This window comes from Rhinoraja longicauda, chromosome 43 (assembly GCF_053455715.1).
Source record: "Rhinoraja longicauda isolate Sanriku21f chromosome 43, sRhiLon1.1, whole genome shotgun sequence".
NCBI lineage: Eukaryota > Metazoa > Chordata > Chondrichthyes > Rajiformes > Arhynchobatidae > Rhinoraja > Rhinoraja longicauda.
The window spans coordinates 3,500,844-3,523,898 of NC_135995.1; the positions used below are offsets into that span (position 1 = coordinate 3,500,844).

Here is a 23,055-nt window from a genome sequence, read left to right on the forward strand (position 1 = left end):
GAAATAAATTGGTTCCTTTGGACATACACAGGTAATCGTCATCATGGAGCTCCTGTTCTTCCGTATAGATGATCCTCTCTTTATTTCGTAAATTATAAATTATTTTGCCTGTCTGTTTGGTCGGTTCCTCGCTTGTAGATCCCAAAACTGAAAATAGAAAGCCAAAAATAACCTAATTACATTGTTTCAAGTCAGGTAAGTGGTTGAACTGTAAAATATAGAAGTTAGTTACATAATATGCAACATGTTCTATGAATTGAATTTACATGGTGGTAGTCAGATGGTCATTATATCATCTCCATCATTTACTGGAATGCACAGGAGTTACTCATTTTGAGTTTTACTTTTACAAACAGAATTACCTGTTGCTCTTTTGATTCTTTTCACCAACACTGTGCCTTCCTTCGTTTCCTCAGTGGCTCCTCCCAAATCTCTTTTGCCCTCCCCTGTATATGACATGACCTGTAATGAGACATTTTGGTGCAAACTGTGATTCATAAGGACACAAATAGATTGGCTCTACTTCTTCTCGATTATTTCTTCCATCGCATTATTAACTGGGATACTCAACTAAGCTACTAATAAAAGCAGTAACTGCCTTGTGTGCAATATTTCAGTGAACTCTCGTCTTTCGTACTCTACTCTAAAAGGAAGTATGATATTGTCAGCAAATATGGGAAAATGTGGGAACAATTGTTCCTCTTTCAACAATAAAAACTTATTTGCGAATGTTAGCACCTGACTCCAACAGCAGTGACGAAGATTTGTCTAAAAAGCAGTAATTTCTATCTTGTAGAAAATAAAATGCCAATGTAGAGCCACTCTGTTAATTCTCACTTGTCCTTTATCCTGGGAATAATTTCTGTTCTTACCTTTACGACGGGCTTTCTTTTCGTATTCTTGCCATTTTCATTCTTAAAAGGAGGCCTAAAGATTTTGACTCCTTCGGAAAAAAAGTGCCACATCAGTGCTGCTTTGGAAAAGCACAGACTGTATCTCAATAGTTTGGCAATTCTGGATATATCTAATGTTTTTGAGTTAAAAATGGAAGCAACATATCACAAAAGTAAAAATTAGGAAAAGTAAATTTACACTTCATAAATAACATATTGGGAAAAACATTTCCATTTTAACGAGTATCCTACCACTCCAAAGATAAGAATAAAATCACCCTTGCACCAGATTCCATAGGCTAATGGCCCAATTGATTAGAATCAATTATAGTTGAAAAACTGCATTTAATATTTCAAACAGATTTAAATTACGTTTTGCATTTTTTGTCAGAAGTTTAGGTGTCCAATCCTCATCTGATTCGCTAGATTCGTAGACTTGGGTTTGACGCCTTCTCCTCCGATTTGTCATGAATTCTGGCTTTGGTACATCCAATCCTGTGAAAAATAAAAATGCTCATCATCTGTTATGGCCAACCTCAAGTATTTATCTTCACTGAACTTAACTGCAAATATCTGTGGAAATATCACTTTGCAATGTTATCATTATTTCCTCCAGAGTATTCATGCTATTATTCAATTGTCACGTCTATTTGACAAAGACAGCAACGAACCTTACAATTATTTTTCAGTTAAAGAAAAATCAACCAGCATGAAGAATATGACGGATGAGAATGTGTATATTTCCAGGTCATAAATCGCAAGGACCACTCGTCCATGTGGTAAGTGAAATCGATCAGAATTCTTCTTTCCATTCCTCCAGGTTTAAAGTAATGGCTTATTCTAGCTGCCTGTACTCACAGTGACACTTTGTGCCATGGTTGAGTAAATGGATTGAATAATGAACAACTAGGGCAACCCACCTCTTCATTAATGGGAACATTGACCTTTGCCCAATTTCTGATTTCAGGACTGTGACAAGTTGCAACATCAAAAAGCATAACTGTGCCCCAATGTCTATGGGTTTCTGCTATCCATGGTCACCATCTTCTAAATGACATAAAGCTTTGGTATTGATTGTAAAGTTAGTTCAATTTGAAATCACTGATGGAATTTTTGAATGTTGGTAAGGAACCTCTCCTGGAGGAAATAGTCATTAAAAGCAAAACTGTACATATCCTGCTGCCAATAATCTGGGACTAATCACAAGTCTGCTGGGTGTACTCATTTCATCAAAAGTCATAAGACAAATCTTACGGTTTGGCACACGTAACCTGCCTGATATATTATTATTAACTCCTGCCTGATATATTAATGCCTTGCAAAGTCAATAAATTTGCAAGGCATTAATATATCAGGCAGGAGTTTCTCCCTTGGGACCTTTCAAATTTTCCAATGACCAGTGGGCACAGCGGTTAAGTTGCTGCCTTACAGCGAATGCAGCGCCGGAGACTCGGGTTCGATCCTGACTACAGGTGGTGTCTGTACGGAATTTGTACGTTCTCCCCGTGACCTGCGTGGGTTTTCTCCAAGATCTTCAGTTTCCTCCCACACTCCAAAGATGTCCAGGTATGTAGGTTAACTGGCTTGGTAAATGTAAAAAGAAATTGTTCCTAGAAGTGTATAGGATAGTGTTAATGTGGGGATCGCTGGTCGGCACGGACCCAGTGGGCCGAAAGGGCCTGTTTCCGCACTGTATCTCAAAAACTAACTAAAAAAGTGTGTGTGCACATAAAAATGAGGGCAGGAACAGATTCCGCAACATTTAATTCTAAACATTATCTTTCAGACATTTGTTTATTGATTGAAAGAATGAGGGCATCACAGGCAGAGCTGGCATTTCTTGTTCTTTGCAAATTGCCCCTTGTGTGACATGGTGCAGAATGTGGAGGTTGTGGTGCTCCCAAGCACCCATTGCCCTCAACCTTTATGATGTAGAGGCTGCAGGTTTGGGACATGTTGTTATAGAAGTCTTACACGACTTCCGGTGGCGCTATGCTCTGATAAAGCCACGCGTCAACTAGCTCCGAAGAAAATCCGATCTTAAAAGGGGAAAGAACGGGACGGGTCCACTGAAATTTGCCGATAATTTTCAACGAAGGGTGAGTGAAGTAATCAGACCGTGACTCCTACCGTTTATATGTCGATAAGTCGCACTCCCCCATTAAAAATTGCTGCAAAACGAGCTGGCAAGCCCAGGCTGCCGGAAGAGGAATCAGGCCCGATGGAAGCATCAGCCTCAGCCTCAATTCCAGTGTCGACCCAAGAAGAAATTCCCAAACAGTCCCAAAAGCCACAGCCTAAAAAAATTGGATTGGAGGAATTTCGAACCATAGTTGGTGAGGAGCTTTCAAGTATGAAGGACGATTTTCAGGAAATGAAAGATGAATTAATATCGTTGAAAGGATTGAAGGGAGAAATATCATCTATCATCAGTGAGAAGTTATCATCAGCAAAGAAACGAATATGTGATAGTATGAACGAACATATGGTGGAAGTAAACTCTAAACTACAAAAGCTGGATTGCGACTTTACCAGTAAGTTGGAGCATATTACTACTACGGTACATCAACATGACGAGGCTATACGCGAGTTGGAAGTTCTAGCTGAGACAAGCATTGAAACAACAAAAAGGGTATTAACGGAGACTCAACGCCTATCTGATCTACTAGCGAAAGTAACCAAAAAATGCATTGACTTAGAGGGTCGCTCTAAACGTCAGAACCTAAGGATTGTTGGAGTTAAAGAAGGCCAAGAGAAAGATAAAAACCTCTGATTTCACTGCTGAACTCCTCCGTGATGTTTTGAAACTGGACACAAAACCTTTGCTGGATCGAGCCCACAGAGCACTGAGAGCTCGGCCAGCTGCTGGCGCTCCCCCAAGGCATCTGATATTAAAGGTACACTACTCTCACGTCTTAGAAGATATTTTGTCGAGAATCGCTATCAACAGAAACTTATCATTCCAAGACGACAATATCCGTATTTTTAGAGATTATCCTGCTGAGGTGGTTAAGAAAAGAGCACTTTTTAATGAGATAAGATCAATTTTGAGGAAGATCCCATCGCTCAGATTCGGAATGTTGTACCCGGCCAAACTGCGAGTCACCTACAAGCAGACAGAAACCTTTTATACTGATCACAATAAAGCATTCGAATTCGCACAAGAGATTGAAAACTCGCTGAAAGGATGAATACCACTCCACGGCTGTAATCACTGGCAGAGAACTGATTGGGCTATAGGGCGTTATAATTTAATGTTCCAAGACCAGTGAATAAGCTATATGACTATTAATCTTTACTACTACTAATAAAAAATATTATTAATCACTACCAATAAGAAGTTCAAGTAACACCTGACTCATGTAAATTTTACTTTTAACATTTAACTAATAAACCCTAGGGGGGAAAACTGGCCTATTTTGGATTAAATTGATTTGGGCTTCCCCTGTTTATTTCCCCTTGCTTCTAAAAATATATATATTTAAAAACTGGAGCTAGTATTAATTTTGTCACAAGCTACGGAAGTCCTTCATTTTTTTGCCACCATAGGGTGGCTTTCACTAACTGCACTAATTGTAGTTGTAGTTTTAGATGTTTCTTTTCTTTTCCTGCTCTCTTTTAACTCTCTACGTTCTTATCTTACTTCTAATTTTTTTCACTATGTTATTATTAAGTATTTATATCATTTTGGGAGATACTTTCGGGTGAAAGGCAAATGGATTGACAAATTATTTCATTCATCATTCTCCTTTAAATCAAGAGGTGTAGCCATTTTAATCCGTAAGTATACCATTCAAACATACCTCTTCTATTGTTGATACTGAAGGTAGATATGTCATATTAGTGGGTGAACTGTATTCTACAAAACTGATATTGGTGAATATCTATGCACCAAACTTTGACAACCCGCTATTTTTTAAGAAAATATTTAATACTATTCCAGAATTTGGACAATACAATTTGATAATTGGAGGAGATATAAATTATACATTAGATCCTTATTTGGATAGATCGTCAACTCAAAGGAAAATAAAATCCAAGTCATGTGAATTATTAAATTCATATATAAACAGTGCAAATATAAAAGACGTTTGGAGAATTGAAAACCCCTCAGGCCGTGAGTATTCTTTTTATTCACCAGTGCACAAAACATATTCAAGAATGTACTACTTCTTAGTGGACTCCAAACTCATTCCTTATACGTATAATTCAAAATATCATAACATTATTATATCCGATCATTCCCCTCTAACATTTAGGGTAAAACTACAAGGAGTAACGGAGAAACAGACTAATTGGAGATTCAACCCACAAATCTTAAACGAAACAGCATGTTACGACTATCTCAACTTGCAGATTAAAACCTTTTTTCAGACAAATGACCTCCCTGAAACATCTGCCTCCCTGCTCTGGGAAACATTCAAAGCGTTTGTGAGAGGATGTATTATTGCCTTTCAGGCTTCCCAAAACAAGAAGAACCGAGCTGGACAACATGAGCTAGAAAAACAGATAAAACAGCTAGACACAACAAACGCGATCGCTCCTTCTATTACAATACATAATAAAATTGCTGCTCTTAAATATAGGTTAAATCATACTTTCAACTCAAATCTTAAGGCTTTTTCAGCATACTAAACAAATACATTTTGAATTTGGAGATAAGCCACAGAAATTGCTAGCTCGACAACTCCGTAAATTAGAAGACAAATCCACAATTCATAAAATCAGATCAGAAAACGGAGACTTGCTTAAATTACCCAAGGACATTAACGAGAGATTTTTGCAATTTTATCAGGCATTATACTCATCAAACATAATAGATAGCCCTGTGAATATGCAAAACTTTCTGCAGAAATGTAACCTCTCTGGTTTAAATGACGATGAGAGAAATTTACTGGGCGCAGAAATAACTACGAATGACATTGAAGAGGTCAATAAGTCCTTGAAAAATGGGAAGACTCCTGGTCCTGATGGCTTAAATAATGAATTTTATAAAAAATTTAGTGACTTGATCTCCCCACGCTTACAAACTGTATATAGTTACGCCTTTAAACAACAGATATTACCACAAACTTTGACTGAATCAACAATAATACTTATCGCTAAAAAAGATAAGGATTCTGAAGATCCTGGTTCGTATAGAGCCATAACTCTTTTAAATACTGATCAGAAGATATTAGCTAAAGTTTTAGCCCACAGATTAAGTTTAGTCATTGATAAATTAATACACCCTGACCAATCAGACTTTATATCTAAACGATATTCTTTCTATAACCTAAGACGCTTGTTCAATATAATATACTCAAATAGAATATTAAACGAAAACTTAGCAATCATTTCGCTAGATGCTGAAAAAGCATTTGATCAAGTGGAATGGCCCTATCTTTTCTCCGTGATGGAAAAATTCCAACTCGGTGAAAACTTTTGCTCATGGGTGAAACTTTTATATAAAACTCCAACAGCTAGAATACTGACAAACCAAATGTTGTCACCAAAATTTCACTTATCCAGAGGTTGTAGACAAGGATGTCCATTATCTCCGCTCTTTTTGCCCTCGTTATAGAACCACTCGCCGAGAGTATCAGATCACACCCAGACATTCACGGCTATAACACTAAACATACAATTAACAAAATTTCCTTATATGCGGATGATGTACATCACAAATCCTGAAATTAGCATTCCGAATTTACTAAATCTCATAACTCAATTTGGCTCATTCACCGGATATAGAATTAATTGGTACAAAAGCGAAATCATGCCAATTACAGAACAAAATCCGGCTATACTTCAACAATTCACTTTTAAAATTGCCTATGAAAAGTTCAAATACCTTGGAATCTACGTGACTAGGAAATATACTTCTTTATTTAAATCAAATTTTCCTTCTTTAGTTACTAAATTACATAGAAATATCCAATTTTGGAAAACACTCCTCATTTCACTAGCTGGTCGAATTAACGCTATAAAGATTATCTTCCTCCCACAGCTACTATACTTATTTCAAGCAATCCCGATACACCTTCCAAAAAATTTTTTCAAAAAAATTGATTCAATTATTGCTAATTTTATTTGGGATTATAATACCCATAGAATAAATAAAAGACATTGATGCAAGTCTAAAACTAATGGAGGATTCGCTTTACCAAACTTCCTATTTTATTACTGGGCGGTTAATATAAAAAATATAACCTTCTGGCTGGACGACATTGATCGGCAACCAGATTGGTTAAGGTTGGAGAAGGAGGATTGCTTACCATTTGACATTGGTGCGATCTTATTCGCCCCAATAACTTTGAATAAAAAAACATATGGAGGAAAACCGATTATACATAGTGTTATCCGTATTTGGAAACAATTAAAACTCACTTTAAAATTGAGTAATTTATCGTTCTTCCTACCCATTGCAAATAACCCTTCTTTCAAACCGTCTGTCTCAGATAGAGGATTCATTCAATGGAAAAGTTATGGAATTAAAATGGTGGAAGACCTCTATCATAAGGGAACTTTTCTCTGTTTTCAGGAATTACAACAGAAGTATGGATTACATGCTAATAATTTTTTTAGATATTTACAACTCAGAGATTATGTAAAATCACATACGCAAGAATATAGATTTAGAGGCCCAGGAATTCTTGATGAATGCTTGAACCGTCACTACAATACAAATAAATTAATATCTTATATTTATAACACTCTTTTAGATACTGACATTCCGTCATCAGAATCATATAGACAAGGACCAATTGGCTCAACCCATAACGCAAGACATATGGGACGAAAGTTTACAACACGTACATCAATGCTCGTTAAACACTAGACACTCATTAATACAATTTAAAATATTACACAGACTACATTATTCGAAGACAAAATGAAACAGGATCTTCCCAAGTATCTCTCCTATTTGTGATAAATGTCAATTTTAAGAAGCCAATTTAACTCACACTTTTGTGACTTGTACAAATATGCAAAATTTTTGGATCGATATTTTAAAAATAATTTCCAAAGTTATCGATAACCAACTGGATTTAGATCCAAAATTAATAATTTTAGGATTATCAGAACACATTACAAACTTTACGTTAAGTCAGAGACGCTTTCTTGACTACAGTCGAAAAAATTAACACTTAAATTTTGGAAAAAAACAGTAACCCCCACAACTAAAATGTGGATTACGGAAATGACTGAGACCTTGCATTTGGAAAAAAATAAGGTTTGCCTTAATTAACAAACCAGATCTATTTTTTTAAATATGGTCTCCATTTATTGAATTTTTAAAAAAGTAAATGGGTTTGTCACAAAACTAAAATTAAAACTTGAGTTTAGGGTTGGATATACAACTATACTCACTAACTCCCAGATCTATCCCCATAATTTTTATGTTTGTAATTCTCTTTTTTCTTTGCTTTCTCTCTATTAGTTTAGTCTTTTTTTTTCAGTCTCTTTTCATCTTTATTTTTTCTTTAAAAATTTAAAATTGAAGTTATGTAAGAACTCTATAACCAGTTTGTCGTTTATTATTATTTGTACATATGCTTTAAATTTTTTTTTTTTTAAATAAAATAAAAATAAAAAGAAGTCTTACCACAAAGACTCCAGTGCATTATGGAGAGAGTAAACAGTGCATTTCAGGTTAGGAAACCAAAACTGCACACAATACTCCAGGTGCGGTCTCACCAAGGCCCTGTACAACTGCAGCAGAACCTCCCTGCTGCTAAACTCAAATCCTCTTGCTATGAATGCCAAAATACCATTCGCTTTCTTCACTGCCTGCTGCACCTGCATGCTTGCTTTCAATGACTGGTGCACCATGACACCCAGGTCTCGTTGCATCTCCCCTTCTCCCAATCGGTCACCATTCAGGTAATACTCTGCTTTCCTGTTCTTGCCACCAAAGTGGATAACCTCACATTTATCCACATTATATTGCATCTGCCATGCATTTGCCCACTCGCCTAATCTATCCAAGTCACACGTGTTGTTATAGAAGTCTTACCACAAAGACTCCAGTGCATTATGGAGAGAGTAAACAGTGCATTTCAGGTTGGAGAAACCAGTGTACTTTGGAATGAAGAGTGCCAGGCTTCTTGAGTGTTGTGGATGATCTCTTCCAGGGATGTTGAGATATATTTCAATGTCCACATTGATATCCCTTGTTTATTGGCAATCCCTTGTTGTAGAGGATCACTACTCCCATTCCAGCTCTGTCAGTTTTGAGAGAATTGATTCTGTAGGTCTTTGAGTAAGCTAAAGATTCTGCTGCTGATGTGTATATGAGTGAATGGCTTATGAGGTTGGGATCATGATATTTTTGAGACTCTTTGATTTCCTGAAGAGGTCAAAAGGCCTTCCAGGTTGTTCTCCTCCATCTTGAACAGCCACATATCAAGGATTCCCACAAATTAATTATGCTGTTACATTTTCACAAAGGGCAGCCATAAAGCATTTTCTGCATTCTGCAAGATCTGGAGCCTTGATGCCACTTTGTTCATCTGGGAGAAACCAATGCCTATGGTTTACGTAATCCTGTCAATTAATTTGCAGAATTTTACAAAGAGAGCAGTTGGTTTATGTTTATTGTTGTCACGTGTTTGCAATACTGGGAAAAGCTTTAACTTGCATGCTATCCAATCAAATCACATAATACATCACAAGTAGAAAAGGTAGAGTGAAGGGAAAGATGGCAGACTGCAAAATATATTTCTCAGTATTGTCATGCAACAGTTCCAGAGAAAATGAACTAGGTTGGAGAATCGGGACTGTATCTAGCTTATCGAAGGACCATTCAGTAGTCTGTTAACTGTGGGAAACAGTGGCTGTTGTTTCAATGAGATTGGTCCACAAAGAATTGTTGGTAATCTTACGCCCAAGAATCATTTGAACTTTGGCACTATTGATGATGATTGGGGCATGTATTCTATCCTGAAGTCGTGAACTAGCTTTTCATCTTGTGACATTGAAGGGGATGTTGTTAATTTGACACTAAGTTACAAGGTACTCTTTCTCCTTCCTGTACTCTGTCTCCTCATTGTTCATGACCAGACAGCGGTGTCATCTGCAAACTTATAGATGCGTCATTAATGACACATTTGATTAAGCATCTACAAACTTGTGGAGCCTGTTGCAAGTAGTACCTGTCTCTGAGACATTAAGGAGGGCAGGAATTACTGTTGCACAGTGGACCAAACAGTTAGTCTCAGATTGGAGTTTGTATCTTCAATTACTCATTCCTTCACACAACAGAAATCACTGCCTGTGTTTTCCTCCAATGGGTTTTTCCACATATGGTAATATATTCCCATTTTCCAAGGCTCATTATGGAAATGTTTTGCAGGAGTGTGCTGTACTTGAGGGAGTACATGTTAAGAGAGGAACTTCAAGGATAAAACACAAAGTGTTGGAATAACTCAGTCTCTGGCATGCACAAGTGATGACACAGGTTTGTTTGATCCCGATCCCAATTTTTCCAAATTATGTCAAGTTTATTGTTGTATGCATGTACGATGTAGATACAATGAAAGGCTACTTTGCAGAAGCATAACAGGTTTAGAGACGGATATACATAAAACTAATTATGTAGAAATTCTGTAAGACTGCTGCGAGAAGACTGTGCAACTCTACAAGACATCAGTCAAATTACGTTGTTATGAAAAGTCTATGGTTGTGCAATAGGAATCACGGTTGCATTAGGATTGCACATATGGTTTCAAGAATATAGTTGTCAGAAAGTAGCAGATCCTGATCCTGGTGGTGAGACTTCAGGCTTCAGTGTCTCCTACCTGATTGTAGCAGCAAGATGAGAGAACAGCCCGGATGAATGGGAACCTTGATGACCGATGCCGCCTTCTTGAGGTGGGTTCTCATGTAGATGCTATTGATGGTGGGGAGGTGTGTGCCTGTGATGGACTGGGTCGAGTCCACCACACCATGCAGCCTCTTGCATTCCTCTGCATTGGATTGCCTTAGCAGGCCATGATGCAACCAGTCAGGATACTTTCTACAGTACATCTGCACAAGTTTGTTAAGAGTTCAGCTAGAGGTTATTGTTGCAGCACCACTCAACCAATTTCCCTCTCTCTCACATCCAGTTGCAAAGGAAGGCACAGAGAACCAGGTACTGGGCCTTACTGGTAATTTGGAGGGGATGATAGTGTTGAATGCCAAGCTGTAGTTGATGAATAACTGTCTGACATGTATTCTCGATGGTCTACAGCAGAGTGCAGAGCCAGTGAGATAGCATCTACTGTTGACCAGCTTTGACAGTTCACAAACTGAAGTGGATCCAAGTCGCAGAACATAGAAAATAGATGCAGGAGGAGGCCATTTGGCCCTTCGAGCCAGCACCACCATTCATTGTGATCATGGCTGATCATCTACAATCAGTAACCTGTGCCTGCCTTCTCCCCATATCCCTTGATTCCACTATCCCCTAGAGCTCTGTCTAACATTTGTGAGGCAAGTGGATTTGCACCCTAGCCAACCTCTGTAGGCACTTTATTACCGTGAATCTAAGTGCTACCAGATGGAAGTCAGTGAGGTAGATCACAGTGGCCTTCTTAAACATGGGAACGATAAATACAATGTTGGATCAGGTGGGAACCTTGAGCACAGATGCAAGAGGTTGAGGATATTCCTGAATTCTCAAAGTAGTTACTCAACACAGGTTTTTCGTACTCAGCCATGAACACTGTCTGGACTGGATGCTTGATGTGAACTCACTTTCTTGAAGGAAAATCTGCCAATGACTTCAGAGACCAAGATCACAAGGAAGAAGCCAACAGCAAGTATGTTATCAAAGAACAGGAATGTTCAATATCCTCAGACATATTGTCAAAGTATACCTGTGGAGTGAAATGGTGAAAAGGAAGGATCTCACCAAGGACCTGGTCTCAGAAACCACAGATCTATTTAGTTTTCATGTGGGGAAAAAAACCTCATGTCAGAATGCATCATTAGAAAAGGGCAAAAAGGAAAAAAAAAGTAGACAAAATTTTGTACAAACCAACAGCAAGCATGGCTTCATAATTCCGCTTCACATTCTTATAACGGAGCTTCTCCCAGTCACTTATTTCTTGAAACTCTTCCTTGGAAAAATAGCCAGCAATGTCTTTGAACTTGTCAGCATCCTGGAAAAACAAACATTGTATCTGAGACACTTTGGTGCATAATCTGTAATCATCAGATATTAATTCCAAAACAGATTTGAAAATATAATTTTTTTACTTATTACAGGACAATTCCAGGATAAAGAATCACAACTTAAAATTAAACGGTAACTTCTTCAGGATAGAAGTGACATATTTCTTCACTCAGAATATAGTGTTTTTTTCTACAGTTGAAAGAAATCAGCTGTTAATTACATTCCAGCAACATCAACACATTATTTATTCAAAGAAGTAATAAACCATATCACAGTAAGAGAGGAAACTGCATTTAGAGTGCAGGTCTGGCATGATCTGCCTGAAAGGTCCAGACCCAAAATGTTGCCTGTCAAGATTCAAGATTGCAGCTTCCAGCCAACAGACATCAGTGTCTACATTTCTGGCAATGAAGACAGTGACAATCATGGACTTCCCCCACACTGAAGTCAGGAGCAGCACACAGTGGCTCCTGTAAAAACACTGTTGTAAAAAAATAAATTGCCCGAGATAATAATCAGCAAGCCAGGCAGCATCTGTGGAGGTAGAAACAGAGTGAATGTTTCAGGTTAATATTCTTTCCTCACATCTGGGGAAAGTTTGCCAGATGGAGACAGACAACTAGAAGGATGAGGGAGATGGTCTGAATGGCCTTCCAGACCAATTATTAATGTCTGTGATCCACTTCAGAGACCAAGGATCTCATCCGATTCTCATTGACACCAATTCCTGGGGTGGTGATGGTCTGAGAAGGAGCAGCAGCATTTTCCCCGTTCCCAGGCCCCTGAGAGGACATTTATCCGGCATCTTCTGCCCACTCTCCATGTCAAAGCTCCCTGGAGTCTCACCTCTGAGCCCTGCATCCCAGACATGGTCTCGTCTCCTTCAACAGCGTCACCCATCCTGAGCTCAGCCACTCACTTCACACCTAATCTCGACTAAATCTCACCTCGGCAACACCCCACCTCGACTAAACCCTTCCTTCACTAAACCCCACCTCGACTAAACCCCACCTTGACTAAACCCCACCTCGATGAAACCCCACCTCGACTAAACCTGACACCTCGACTAAATCCTCGCCTTGACTAAACTTTACCTCAATAAACGTCGCCCCTCAACTAAACACACCTCACTACTATATTTCACCTCACACCTAAACCCCTCACCTCCACTAAATCTCACACCTCACGACTAATCTACTTCTCACTCTTAAACCTCGCCTCGACTAAACCTCATCTCGACTAAACCCTTGCCTCGACTAAACTTTACCTCAAACCCCACTAAACCCTACCTCACTAAACCGCCTTGGCTAAACCCCTCACCTCAACTAAACCTCACCTTGTCTAAACCTCGCCTCAACTAAATCTCAATTAACTAAATTTCACTAAACCTCAAAACTCACTGAATCTCACCTCACTAAACTGCACAAGACTAAACTTTACCTCAACTAAACCTCCCACCTCACGACTAAACTTTACCTCAACTAAACCTCCCGCCTCACGACTAAACTTTAACTCAACTAAATCTCACCTCAACCCAAACCTCACCTTGACTCAACCCCACACCTCAACAAAACCCTCTCCTCCACTAAACTTTACCTCAACTAAACCTCACCTCACTAAACCGCCTTGGCTAAACCCCATCTCACCTCAACTAAACCTCCCACCTCACGACTAAAATTTACCTCAACTAAACCTCACCTCGTCTAATCCTCACCTCAACTAAATCTCAATTAACTAAATTTCATTAATGCGCAAAACTCACTGAATCTCACCTCACTAAACTGAGCAAGACTAAACTTTACCTCAACTAAACCTCCCACCTCACCACTAAACTCCACCTCACACCTAATCCCCGCCTCACCACTAAACTCCGCCTCACCACTAAACTCCGCCTCACCACTAAACTCCGCCTCACCACTAAACTCCGCCTCACCACTAAACTCCGCCTCACCACTAAACTCCGCCTCACCACTAAACTCCGCCTCACCACTAAACTCCGCCTCACCACTAAACTCCGCCTCACCACTAAACTCCGCCTCACCACTAAACTCCGCCTCACCACTAAACTCCGCCTCACCACTAAACTCCGCCTCACCACTAAACTCCGCCTCACCACTAAACTCCGCCTCACCACTAAACTCCGCCTCACCACTAAACTCCGCCTCACCACTAAACTCCCCCTCACCACTAAACTCCCCCTCACCACTAAACTCCACCTCACCACTAAACTCCGCCTCACCACTAAACTCCACCTCACACCTAATCCCCGCCTCGACAAATCGCCGCCTCTCTCCCGCTCCCGCTATTTATAGCCCCCCCCCCCCCCCACCGGCCGTTGGCGGCGCGTCACGTGAGTGGCTCCAACCAGAGCGCGGGTCACGTGGACAGCTCGAGCCCTCGCCGGCAAAAGCCGTTGCGAGTCGCCCGCCGTCCTCGCTTTCCCGCCGCCGAGAGAGAGGGGGGGGGGGGCTGCAGCCGCGGGCGGGCGGGCGGCGCGGCAGGGGCTCGACGTCATCGTTAGCGTCAGCGCACTGCGCCCCTCCCCCCCGGCTCTCTCGGGGAGTGCGCCTGCGCCGCTCTCCGCGCTCGCCCCGCACCCCACTGCTCCGCCCGCGGCCGCAGCCACTCCTCCCCCCACCGGCGGCGCGGCGTCGGCGGGAAAGCGAGGACAGCGGGCGACCTGTGACGGATTTTGGCGTCTTTTGCAGCCGAGGGCTCGAGCTGTCCACGTGACCCGCGCTCTGTTTGGAGCCGCTCCGCTCACGTGACGCGCCGCCAACGGCCCCCGGGGGGGGGGCTATAAATAGCGGGAGCGGGAGAGAGGCGGCGATTAGTGGAGAGGTTCAGTCCCCGAGACGGGAGGTTCGGTCGGGATCAAAGATACTGGAGGAACAAGATGAACCACTCCGTTGAAATCGCCCGTACTGAAGTGTAGTGCGCAAAGGGGCCATTTTAGTGGGCACCCCCGCCCCCCCCCCCGCTCTGCCTCTCGCAGTGTAATCAGTGTTGTGGGGGAACAGTGTGTGTGATGATACCATTAAAATGCAGAATATGTCTCATCTATCAATGCACAGATTTTTGATATTTTTCTTTTTAAATGATTTCCGCAAGTTTCTGCCCACTAAAATGGCGTCATGACGTACTACGGTTTTTAGGGTCGAGTGGTCAACCTTGTTCCTCTAGTATCTTTGGTTGAGGTAACGTTCAGTGGAGGCTAGGATTGGGTGTGAGGTGAACATTAGTTGAGGCTGTGGTTTAGTCGAGGTGAGGGGTTTAGTCAAGGTGTGGGGTTTAGTCGAGGCGAGGGAATTAGTCAAGGCGAGGGGTTTAGATGAGGTTGGGGTTTAGTCGAGGCGAGGGGTTTAGTCGAGGAGGGGTTTAGTCAAGGCGGGTTTAGACGAGGCGAAGGGGCTTGGTCAAGGTGAGGAATTTAGTCAAGGCGAGGGGTTTAGATGAGGCGAGGGGTTTAGTCGAGGCGAGGGGTTTAGTCAAGGCGAGGGGTTTAGACGAGGCGAGGGGTTTAGTGGAGGCGAGGGGCTTAATCGAGGCGAGGGGTTTAGTCGAGGCGAGGGGCTTAGTCGAGGCGAGGGGTTTAGTCGAGGCGAGGGGTTTAGTCGAGGCGAGGGGTTTAGTCGAGGCGAGGGGTTTAGTCGAGGCGCGGGGTTTAGTCGAGGCGCGGGGTTTAGTCGAGGCGAGGGGTTTAGTCGAGGCGAGGGGCTTAATCGAGGTGGTTTAGGTTGAGGCGAGGTTTAGGAGTGAGGAGAAGTTTAGTCGTGAAGTGTGGTTTAGTGGAGGTGAAAGGTTTAGTTGGTTTAGGTATGAGGTGTATATAGTAGTGAGGTGTGTTTAGTTGAGGGGTGACGTTTAGTGAGGTAAAGTTTAGTTGAGGTGAGGATTTAGTTGAGATGTGAGATTTAGTCGAGTTGTGAGATTTAGTCGAGTTGTGAGGTTTAGTCGAGGTGTGAGGTTTAGCTGAGGTGAGGTTTAGTCATGAGGTAGGAGGTTTAGTCGAGGCGGGGATTAGATGTGAGGTGTAATTTAGTCGAGTTTAAGGTTTAGTGGGTTGTAAAATTTAGCTGAGTTGGGAGGTTTAACTGAGGTGAGGTTTGGTCAAGGGGAAGGGTTTCGGTGTGAGGTGGTTTGGTAGTAAAGTCATGTTTAGTTGAGGGGCGAAGTTTAGTTGAGGGGAGGTTTAGTTGTGTGAAATTTAGCTGAGGCAAGGTTTAGTTGAGGTGAGGGGTTTAGTCAAGGCAAAGTGTTTTGTCGAGGGGAGGTTTAGTCGAGCCGAGGTTTAGTTGAGGTGAGGTTTAAGTCGTGAGGCGAAGGGTTTAGTCGAGGTGTGAGCTTTAGTCGTGGCAAAGTTCAGGTGTGAGGTGGTTTGGTTGTGAGGTGGGAGGTTTAGTGAAATTTAGTTAATTGAGTTTTAGTTGAGGTGCGGTTTAGTCATGCGGTTTAGGTGTGAGGTGAATTTTAGTCAAGGCAAGGGTTTATCGTTGAGGGGCGAGTTTTTGTTGAGGTAAAGTTTAGTTGTGGTAAGATTTATGTTGAGACGAGGTTTAGGAGTGAGAAGTTTAGTCGTGAGGTGTGAGGTTTAGTCCAGGCAAGGGGTTTTGTTGGTTTAGGTGTGAAATTTAGTAGTGAGGTGTGTTTAGTTGAGGGGCGACGTTTAGTGAGATAAAGTTGAGTCGAGGCAAGGATTTATTCGGGTGATGTTTAGCTGAGGTGAGGTTTAGCCGAGGTGAGGTTTAGTTGAGGTGAGGTGTGAAGTGGTTATCTGAGCTCAGGAAGGGAGCCGAAGTGCTGCTGAAGGAGACGAGACCATGTCTGGGATGCAAGGCTCAGAGGTGAGACTCCAGGGAGCTTTGACATGGAGAGTGGGCAGAAGATGCCGGATAAATGTCCTCTCAGGGGCCTGGGAACAGGGGAAATGCTGCTGCTCCTTCTCAGACCATCCCAACCCCAGGAATTGGTGTCAATGAGGAGTGGATGGGCGGCACGGTAGCGCAGCGGTAGAGTTGCTGCTTTACAGCGAATGCAGCGCCGGAGACTCAGGTTCGATCCTGACTACGGGTGCTGCACTGTAAGGAGTTTGTACGTTCTCCCCGTGACCTGCGTGGGTTTTCTCCGAGATCTTCGGTTTCCTGCCACACTCCAAAGACGTACTGGTATGTAGGTTAATTGGCTGGGTAAATGTAAAAATTGTCCCTAATGGGTGTAGGATAGTGTTAATGTGCGGGGATCGCTGGGCGGCACGGACTTGGTGGGCCGAAAAGGCCTGTTTCCGGCTGTATATATATATGATGATGATGATGATGGATGAGCTCCCTGGGCTCTGGAGTGGATCACTGACATTAATATTGATCTGGGAGGCCATTCAGACCATCTCCCTCATCCTTTTAGTTGTCTGTCTCCATCTGGCAACTTTCCCCATCTGTGAGGAAAGAATATTAACCTGAAACATTCACTCCGTTTCTACCTCCACAGATGCTGCCTGAGTAGCTGATTATCTCTGACAATTTATTCTTTTTTACAATAGTGGTTTTGCAGCAGCCACTGTGTGCTGCTCCTGACTTCAGTGTGGGGGAAGCCCATGATTGTCACTGTCTTCGTTGCCAGAAATGTAGACACTGATGTCTGTTGGCTGGAAGCTGCAACCTTGAATCTTGACAGGCAACATTTTGGGTCTGGACCTTTCAGGCAGATCACGCCTGACCTGCACTCTAAATGCAGTTTCCTCTCTTACTGTGATATGGTTTATTACTTCTTGGAATAAATAATGTGTTGATCTTGCTGGAATGTAATTAACAGCTGATTTCTTTCAACCGTAGGAAAAAAACTCACAATATTCTGAGTGAAGAAATATATAATTTCTATCCTGAAGAAGTTACCCTTTAATTTTAAGTTGTGATTCTTTATCCTGGAATTGTCCTGTATTAAGTAAAAAAATGATATTTTCAAATCTGTTTTGGAATTAATATCTGATGATTACAGATTATGCACCAAAGTGAATCAGATACAATGTTTGTTTTTCCAGGATGCTGACCAGTTCAAAGACATTGCGGGCTATTTTTCCAAGGAAGAGTTTGAAGAAATAAATGACTTGGAGAAGCTCCGTTATAACAACGTGAAGCGGAATTATGAGGCCGTGCTTGCCAATGGTTTGTACAAAATATCATTGACCTTTTTTTTTCCTTTTTGCCCTTTTCTAATGATGCATGCTGACATGAGTTTTTTTCCCCACATGAAATGTAAATGCTTTCTGAGACCAGATCCTTGGTTCGATCCTTCCATTTCACTCCACTGGTACACTTTGAGAATGTGTGTGTGGCCGGCCGGCTTCACCCTCTGCAGCGCTGCATCAATACACACGCGGCTCATGCGAGCTGTTTCCCCAGTCTGTCTGTGTCCGATGCGCTTGTGACCTGGTCCCTGCTCCTCCGGCCGCCGTGAGGTTCCCGCGGTGGGCGACGAGTGCGTGTGTGTGTGGGACCCGGTGAGTGCGGGCGGGAGGGAGGGCGAGGGCAGCGTCGGGAAATGGAGGGGAGACACAAGGAACTGCAGATGCTGGATTACAAATAAAAAACACAGAGCACTGGAGTAACTCAGCGGGTCAGGCAGCATCTGTGGAGGACATGGATAGGTGACGTTTCAGCCCGGGACCCTGGGAAGGGGGGCTGTTGTGAGGGACCGAGGGCAGGAGGGTCTGAGTTGTGAGGGAGTAGGGTCTGTGAGGGAGGATGGTTTGAGGGGAACAGGAGAGACTCAGGGACAGGGGATGTCTGCGGGGAAGGATTGAACACTTCCTCTCATAGAACAGCGCTTCCTCATCATCAGCCCTTCCACAACACGGCGCTCCCTCCTCACTGTCTCTGCCACAGCGCAGCGCTCCCTCCTCACTGCCCCTCCCACAGCACAGTGCTCCCTCCTCACTGCCCCTTCCACAGCACAGTGCTCCCTCCTCACTGCCCCTCCCACAGCAGTGCTCCCTCCTCACCGCCCCTCCCACAGTGTAGTGCTCACTCCTCACTGCCTCTCCCACAGTGTAGTGCTCCCTCCTCACCGCCCCTCCCACAGTGTAGTGCTCCCTCCTCACCGCCCCTCCCACAGTGTAGTGCTCCCTCCTCACCGCCCCTCCCACAGTGTAGTGCTCCCTCCTCACCGCCCCTCCCACAGTGTAGTGCTCCCTCCTCACCGCCCCTCCCAGTGTAGTGCTCCCTCCTCACTGCCCCTCCCATAGTGTAGTGCTCCCTCCTCACTGCCCCTCCCACAGCAGTGCTTTCTCCTCACAGCCCCTCCCACAGCGTGGTGCTCCCTCCTCCCCCAGTGCTGCCTCCTCACTGTCCCTCCTCCACAGTGCTCCCTCCTCACCGCCCCTCCCACAGTGTAGTGCTCCCTCCTCACCGCCCGTCCCACAGCACAGTGCTCCCTCCTCACCACCCCGCCCACAGCGCAGTGCTCCCTCCTCACTGCCCCTCCCACAGCACAGTGCTCCCTCCTCACCGCCCCTCCCACAGTGCAGTGCTCCAATAGGCAATAGACAAGAGGTGCAGGAGTAGGCCATTCGGCCCTTCGAGCCAGGACTGCTATTCAATGTGATCATGGCTGGTCATTCACAATCAGTACCCCGTTCCTGCCCTCTCCCCATACTCTCTGACTCCGCTATCATTATCTAGCTCTTTCTTGAAAGCATCCAGAGAATTGGCCTCCACTGCCTTCTGAGGCATAGAATTCCACAGATTTACAACTCTCTGAGTGAAAAAGTTTTTCCTCATCTCCGTTCTAAATGGCCTACCCTTTATTCTTAAACTGTAGCCCCTGGTTCTGGACTCCCAAAACATTAGGAACATGTTTCCTGCCTCTAACGTGTCCAATTTCTTAATAATAGAAACGTAGAAAATAGGTGCTGGAGGAGGCCATTTGGCCCTTCGAACCAGTACCAGCACTGCCATTCATTGTGATCATGGCTGATCATCCACAGTCAGTAACCTGTGCCTGCCTTTTCCCCATATCCCTTGATTCCACTAGCCCCTATCTAACTGTCTCTTAAATCCATCCAGTGATTTGGATACCACTGGCATCTGTGGCAGAGAATGGATAACCTCACACTTATCCACATTAAACTGCATCTGCCATGCATCCGCCCACTCACACAACCTGTCCAAGTCACCCTGCAACCTCATAGCATCTTCCTCACAGTTCACACTACCACCCAGCTTTGTATCATTTGCAAATTTGCTAATGGTACTTTTAATCCCTTCATCCAAGTCATTAATGTATATTGTAAATAGCTGCGGTCCCAGCACCGAGCCTTGCGGTACCCCACTAGTTACTGCCTGCCATTCTGAAAGGGACCCATTTATCCCCACTCTTTGCTTTCTGTCTGTCAACCAATTTTCTATCCATGTCAGTACCCTACCTCCAATACCATGTGTTCTAATTTTGCCCACTAATCTCCTATGTGGAACCTTGTCAAAGACTTTCTGAAAGTCAAGGTACACCACATCCACCGGCTCTCCCCTGTCAATTTTCCTGGGTACATCCTCAAAGAATTCCAGAAGATTAGTCAAGCATGATTTCCCCTTCGTAAATCCATGCTGACTCGGAACAATGCTGTTACTACTATCCAAATGCTCCGCAATTTTGTCTTTTATAATTGACTCCAGCATCTTCCCCACCACTGATGTCAGACTAACTGGTCTATAATTTCCTGTTTTCTCTCTCCTTCCTTTGTTAAAAAGTGGGACAACATTAGCTACCCTCCAATCCACAGGAACTGATCCTGAATCTATAGAACATTGGAAAATGATCACCAATGCGTCCACAATTTCTAGCGCCACCTCCTTAAGTACTCTGGGATGCAGACCATCAGGCCCTGGGGATTTATCAGCCTTCAGTCCCATCAGTCTACCCAACACCATTTCCTGCCTAATGTGGATTTCCTTCAGTTCCTCCGTCACCCTAGGATCTCTGGCCACCAGAACATCTGGGAGATTGCTTGTATCTTCCTTAGTGAAGACAGATCCAAAGTACCGGTTCAACTCGTCTGCCATTTCCTTGTTTCCCATAATAAATTCCCCCGCTTCTGTCTTCAAGGGATCCACATTTGCCTTGACTATTTTTTTCCTCTTTACATACCTAAAAAAGCTTTTACTATCCTCCTTTATATTATTGGCTAATTTACCCTCGTACCTCATCTTTTCTCCCCGTATTGCCTTCTTAGTCATCTCCTGTTGCTTGCCTTCTTAGTCATCTTCTGTTGCTGTGGTTTATATCGCAACAAATAAATAATATTCAAGTTTTAAAAAGAGCTTGAAATATTGGAATATATATATATCGTAGGTGTACAATTATTTATAAAACAGAAAAATACAGTGACCATCACTGGGAGAGGGGTGGGAGAGAGTTGGGGGGGGGAGAGAGTGAGGGAGTGGGGGGGAGAGAGATAGTGGGGGGGTGGGGAGAGTGAGGGTGCGGTGAGAGTGGGGGGGAGAGAGTCAGGGCAGAGGGAGCAGTGGGTGAGATGCTGACTGACCTGCTGAGTTACTCCAGCATTTTGTGATACTGACATGCATTAGCACAATCCTTACCCACTACCCAACAACCTGTAAACATTTCATGTTTAAATTTGACCGATAAGTTGGTCAAATAACATAGGCACCTTCTTGTATTTTTTGTGATTTATGGATTTTTCAAATGTGAATATCTCATAACGACACATTAGTGGGTTAGCAGTATATTGCACCAATCCCCCTACAATTTTACATCATTCAAAAATGAACTTCACAAACACTTTTTATTTCTGTCATTCATGGTAAAATGTACATCATTTTGTGTGCGAGATATACAGGGTTGCACCGTTTTGCATATCGGCTAACCAATGAAAAGATCGGGTCCTGATTCATACCAGCTCTTCACCTCCCCCCCCCCCCCCCCCCCCTTGTCTGAAGAAGGGTCCACACTTGAAACATCACCCATCCTTTTTCTCTAGTATCTTTGGCTCTGACGGTGAGGGACAGCGCCCCCATGTGGTCCTGGACATTTATGCTGCTGTGAATAGAATAAAGCAACCGAGTTCACCGTGTTACTGTGGATGTCGGAGTGGTCACTGCCGAACCCAGCATTCTCTCAACGCCACACACCCTCTCTGCTCATGCTGCCTCCTTCAGTGAGCTGTGAACCTGGACTCCAACATCCCACTGCACATCAATGCTGTCAATGAAGAAAGGACTCGACCCGAAACATAACCCATTCCTTCTCGGTCCAGGATGAATATTGATTTCGCTAACTTCAAGTAACCCGTGCATTCCCTCACTCTCCATCCCTCCCCACCCAACTCGCACCAGCTTCTCGTTCTCAGCTAGCACACAGCCAACATTCAAGTCAAGTCAAGTCAATTTTATTTGTATAGCACATTTAAAAACAATCCACGTTGACCAACGTGCTGTACATCAGTGCAGGTACTAAGAATGAACATACAATGGCACACAAACATAACAGCACATACATAAACAGTTCACAGCGCCCCCTCAGAGGGCCTCAAACGCTGGGAGTAGAAATAGGTTTTGAGCCTGGACTTAAAGGAGTCGATGGAGGGGGCAGTTCTGATGGGGAGAGGGATGCTGTTCCACAGTCTAGGAGCTGCAACTGCAAAAGTGCGGTCACCCCTGAGCATAAGCCTACACCGCGGGATAGTCAGTAGCCTCAAGTCGGCCGACCTGAGGGACCTGGAGATAGAGTGGTGGGTTAGAAGATTTTTGATATAGGGGGGCAAGCCTGTTTAGGGCTTTGTATGTGAATAGGAGGAGCTTGAAGTTGATTCTGTACTGTATTGGGAGCCAGTGGAGAGAGGCCAGAATCGGGGTGATGTGGTCCCTTTTATGGGTACCCCTCAGGAGTCTCGCTGCGGCGTTTTGGACCAATTGAAGGCGGGACAGGGATGATTGGCTGATCCCAGTGTATAGGGAGTTGCAGTAGTCTAGGCGGGAGGAAATGAATGCGTGAATGATTTTTTCAATGTCG

General features: G+C 43.4%; 1 protein-coding gene across 1 annotated transcript in view; it reads right to left on the bottom strand.

Annotated features, from left to right (window-relative positions):
• LOC144612151 (histone-lysine N-methyltransferase PRDM7-like) overlaps positions 1 to 12,936 on the bottom strand; it is a 28,136-nt gene extending 15,200 nt beyond the window's left edge. The window contains exons 1-4 of the mRNA XM_078431712.1: positions 12,883 to 12,936; positions 11,899 to 12,022; positions 1,266 to 1,388; positions 28 to 147 (exon numbers count right to left, since the gene is read on the bottom strand). Coding sequence (XP_078287838.1) covers positions 28 to 147; positions 1,266 to 1,388; positions 11,899 to 12,022; positions 12,883 to 12,936 — 421 coding nt within the window. The remainder of the gene's footprint in view (positions 1 to 27; positions 148 to 1,265; positions 1,389 to 11,898; positions 12,023 to 12,882) is intronic.
• Positions 12,937 to 23,055: the final 10,119 nt, after the last annotated feature.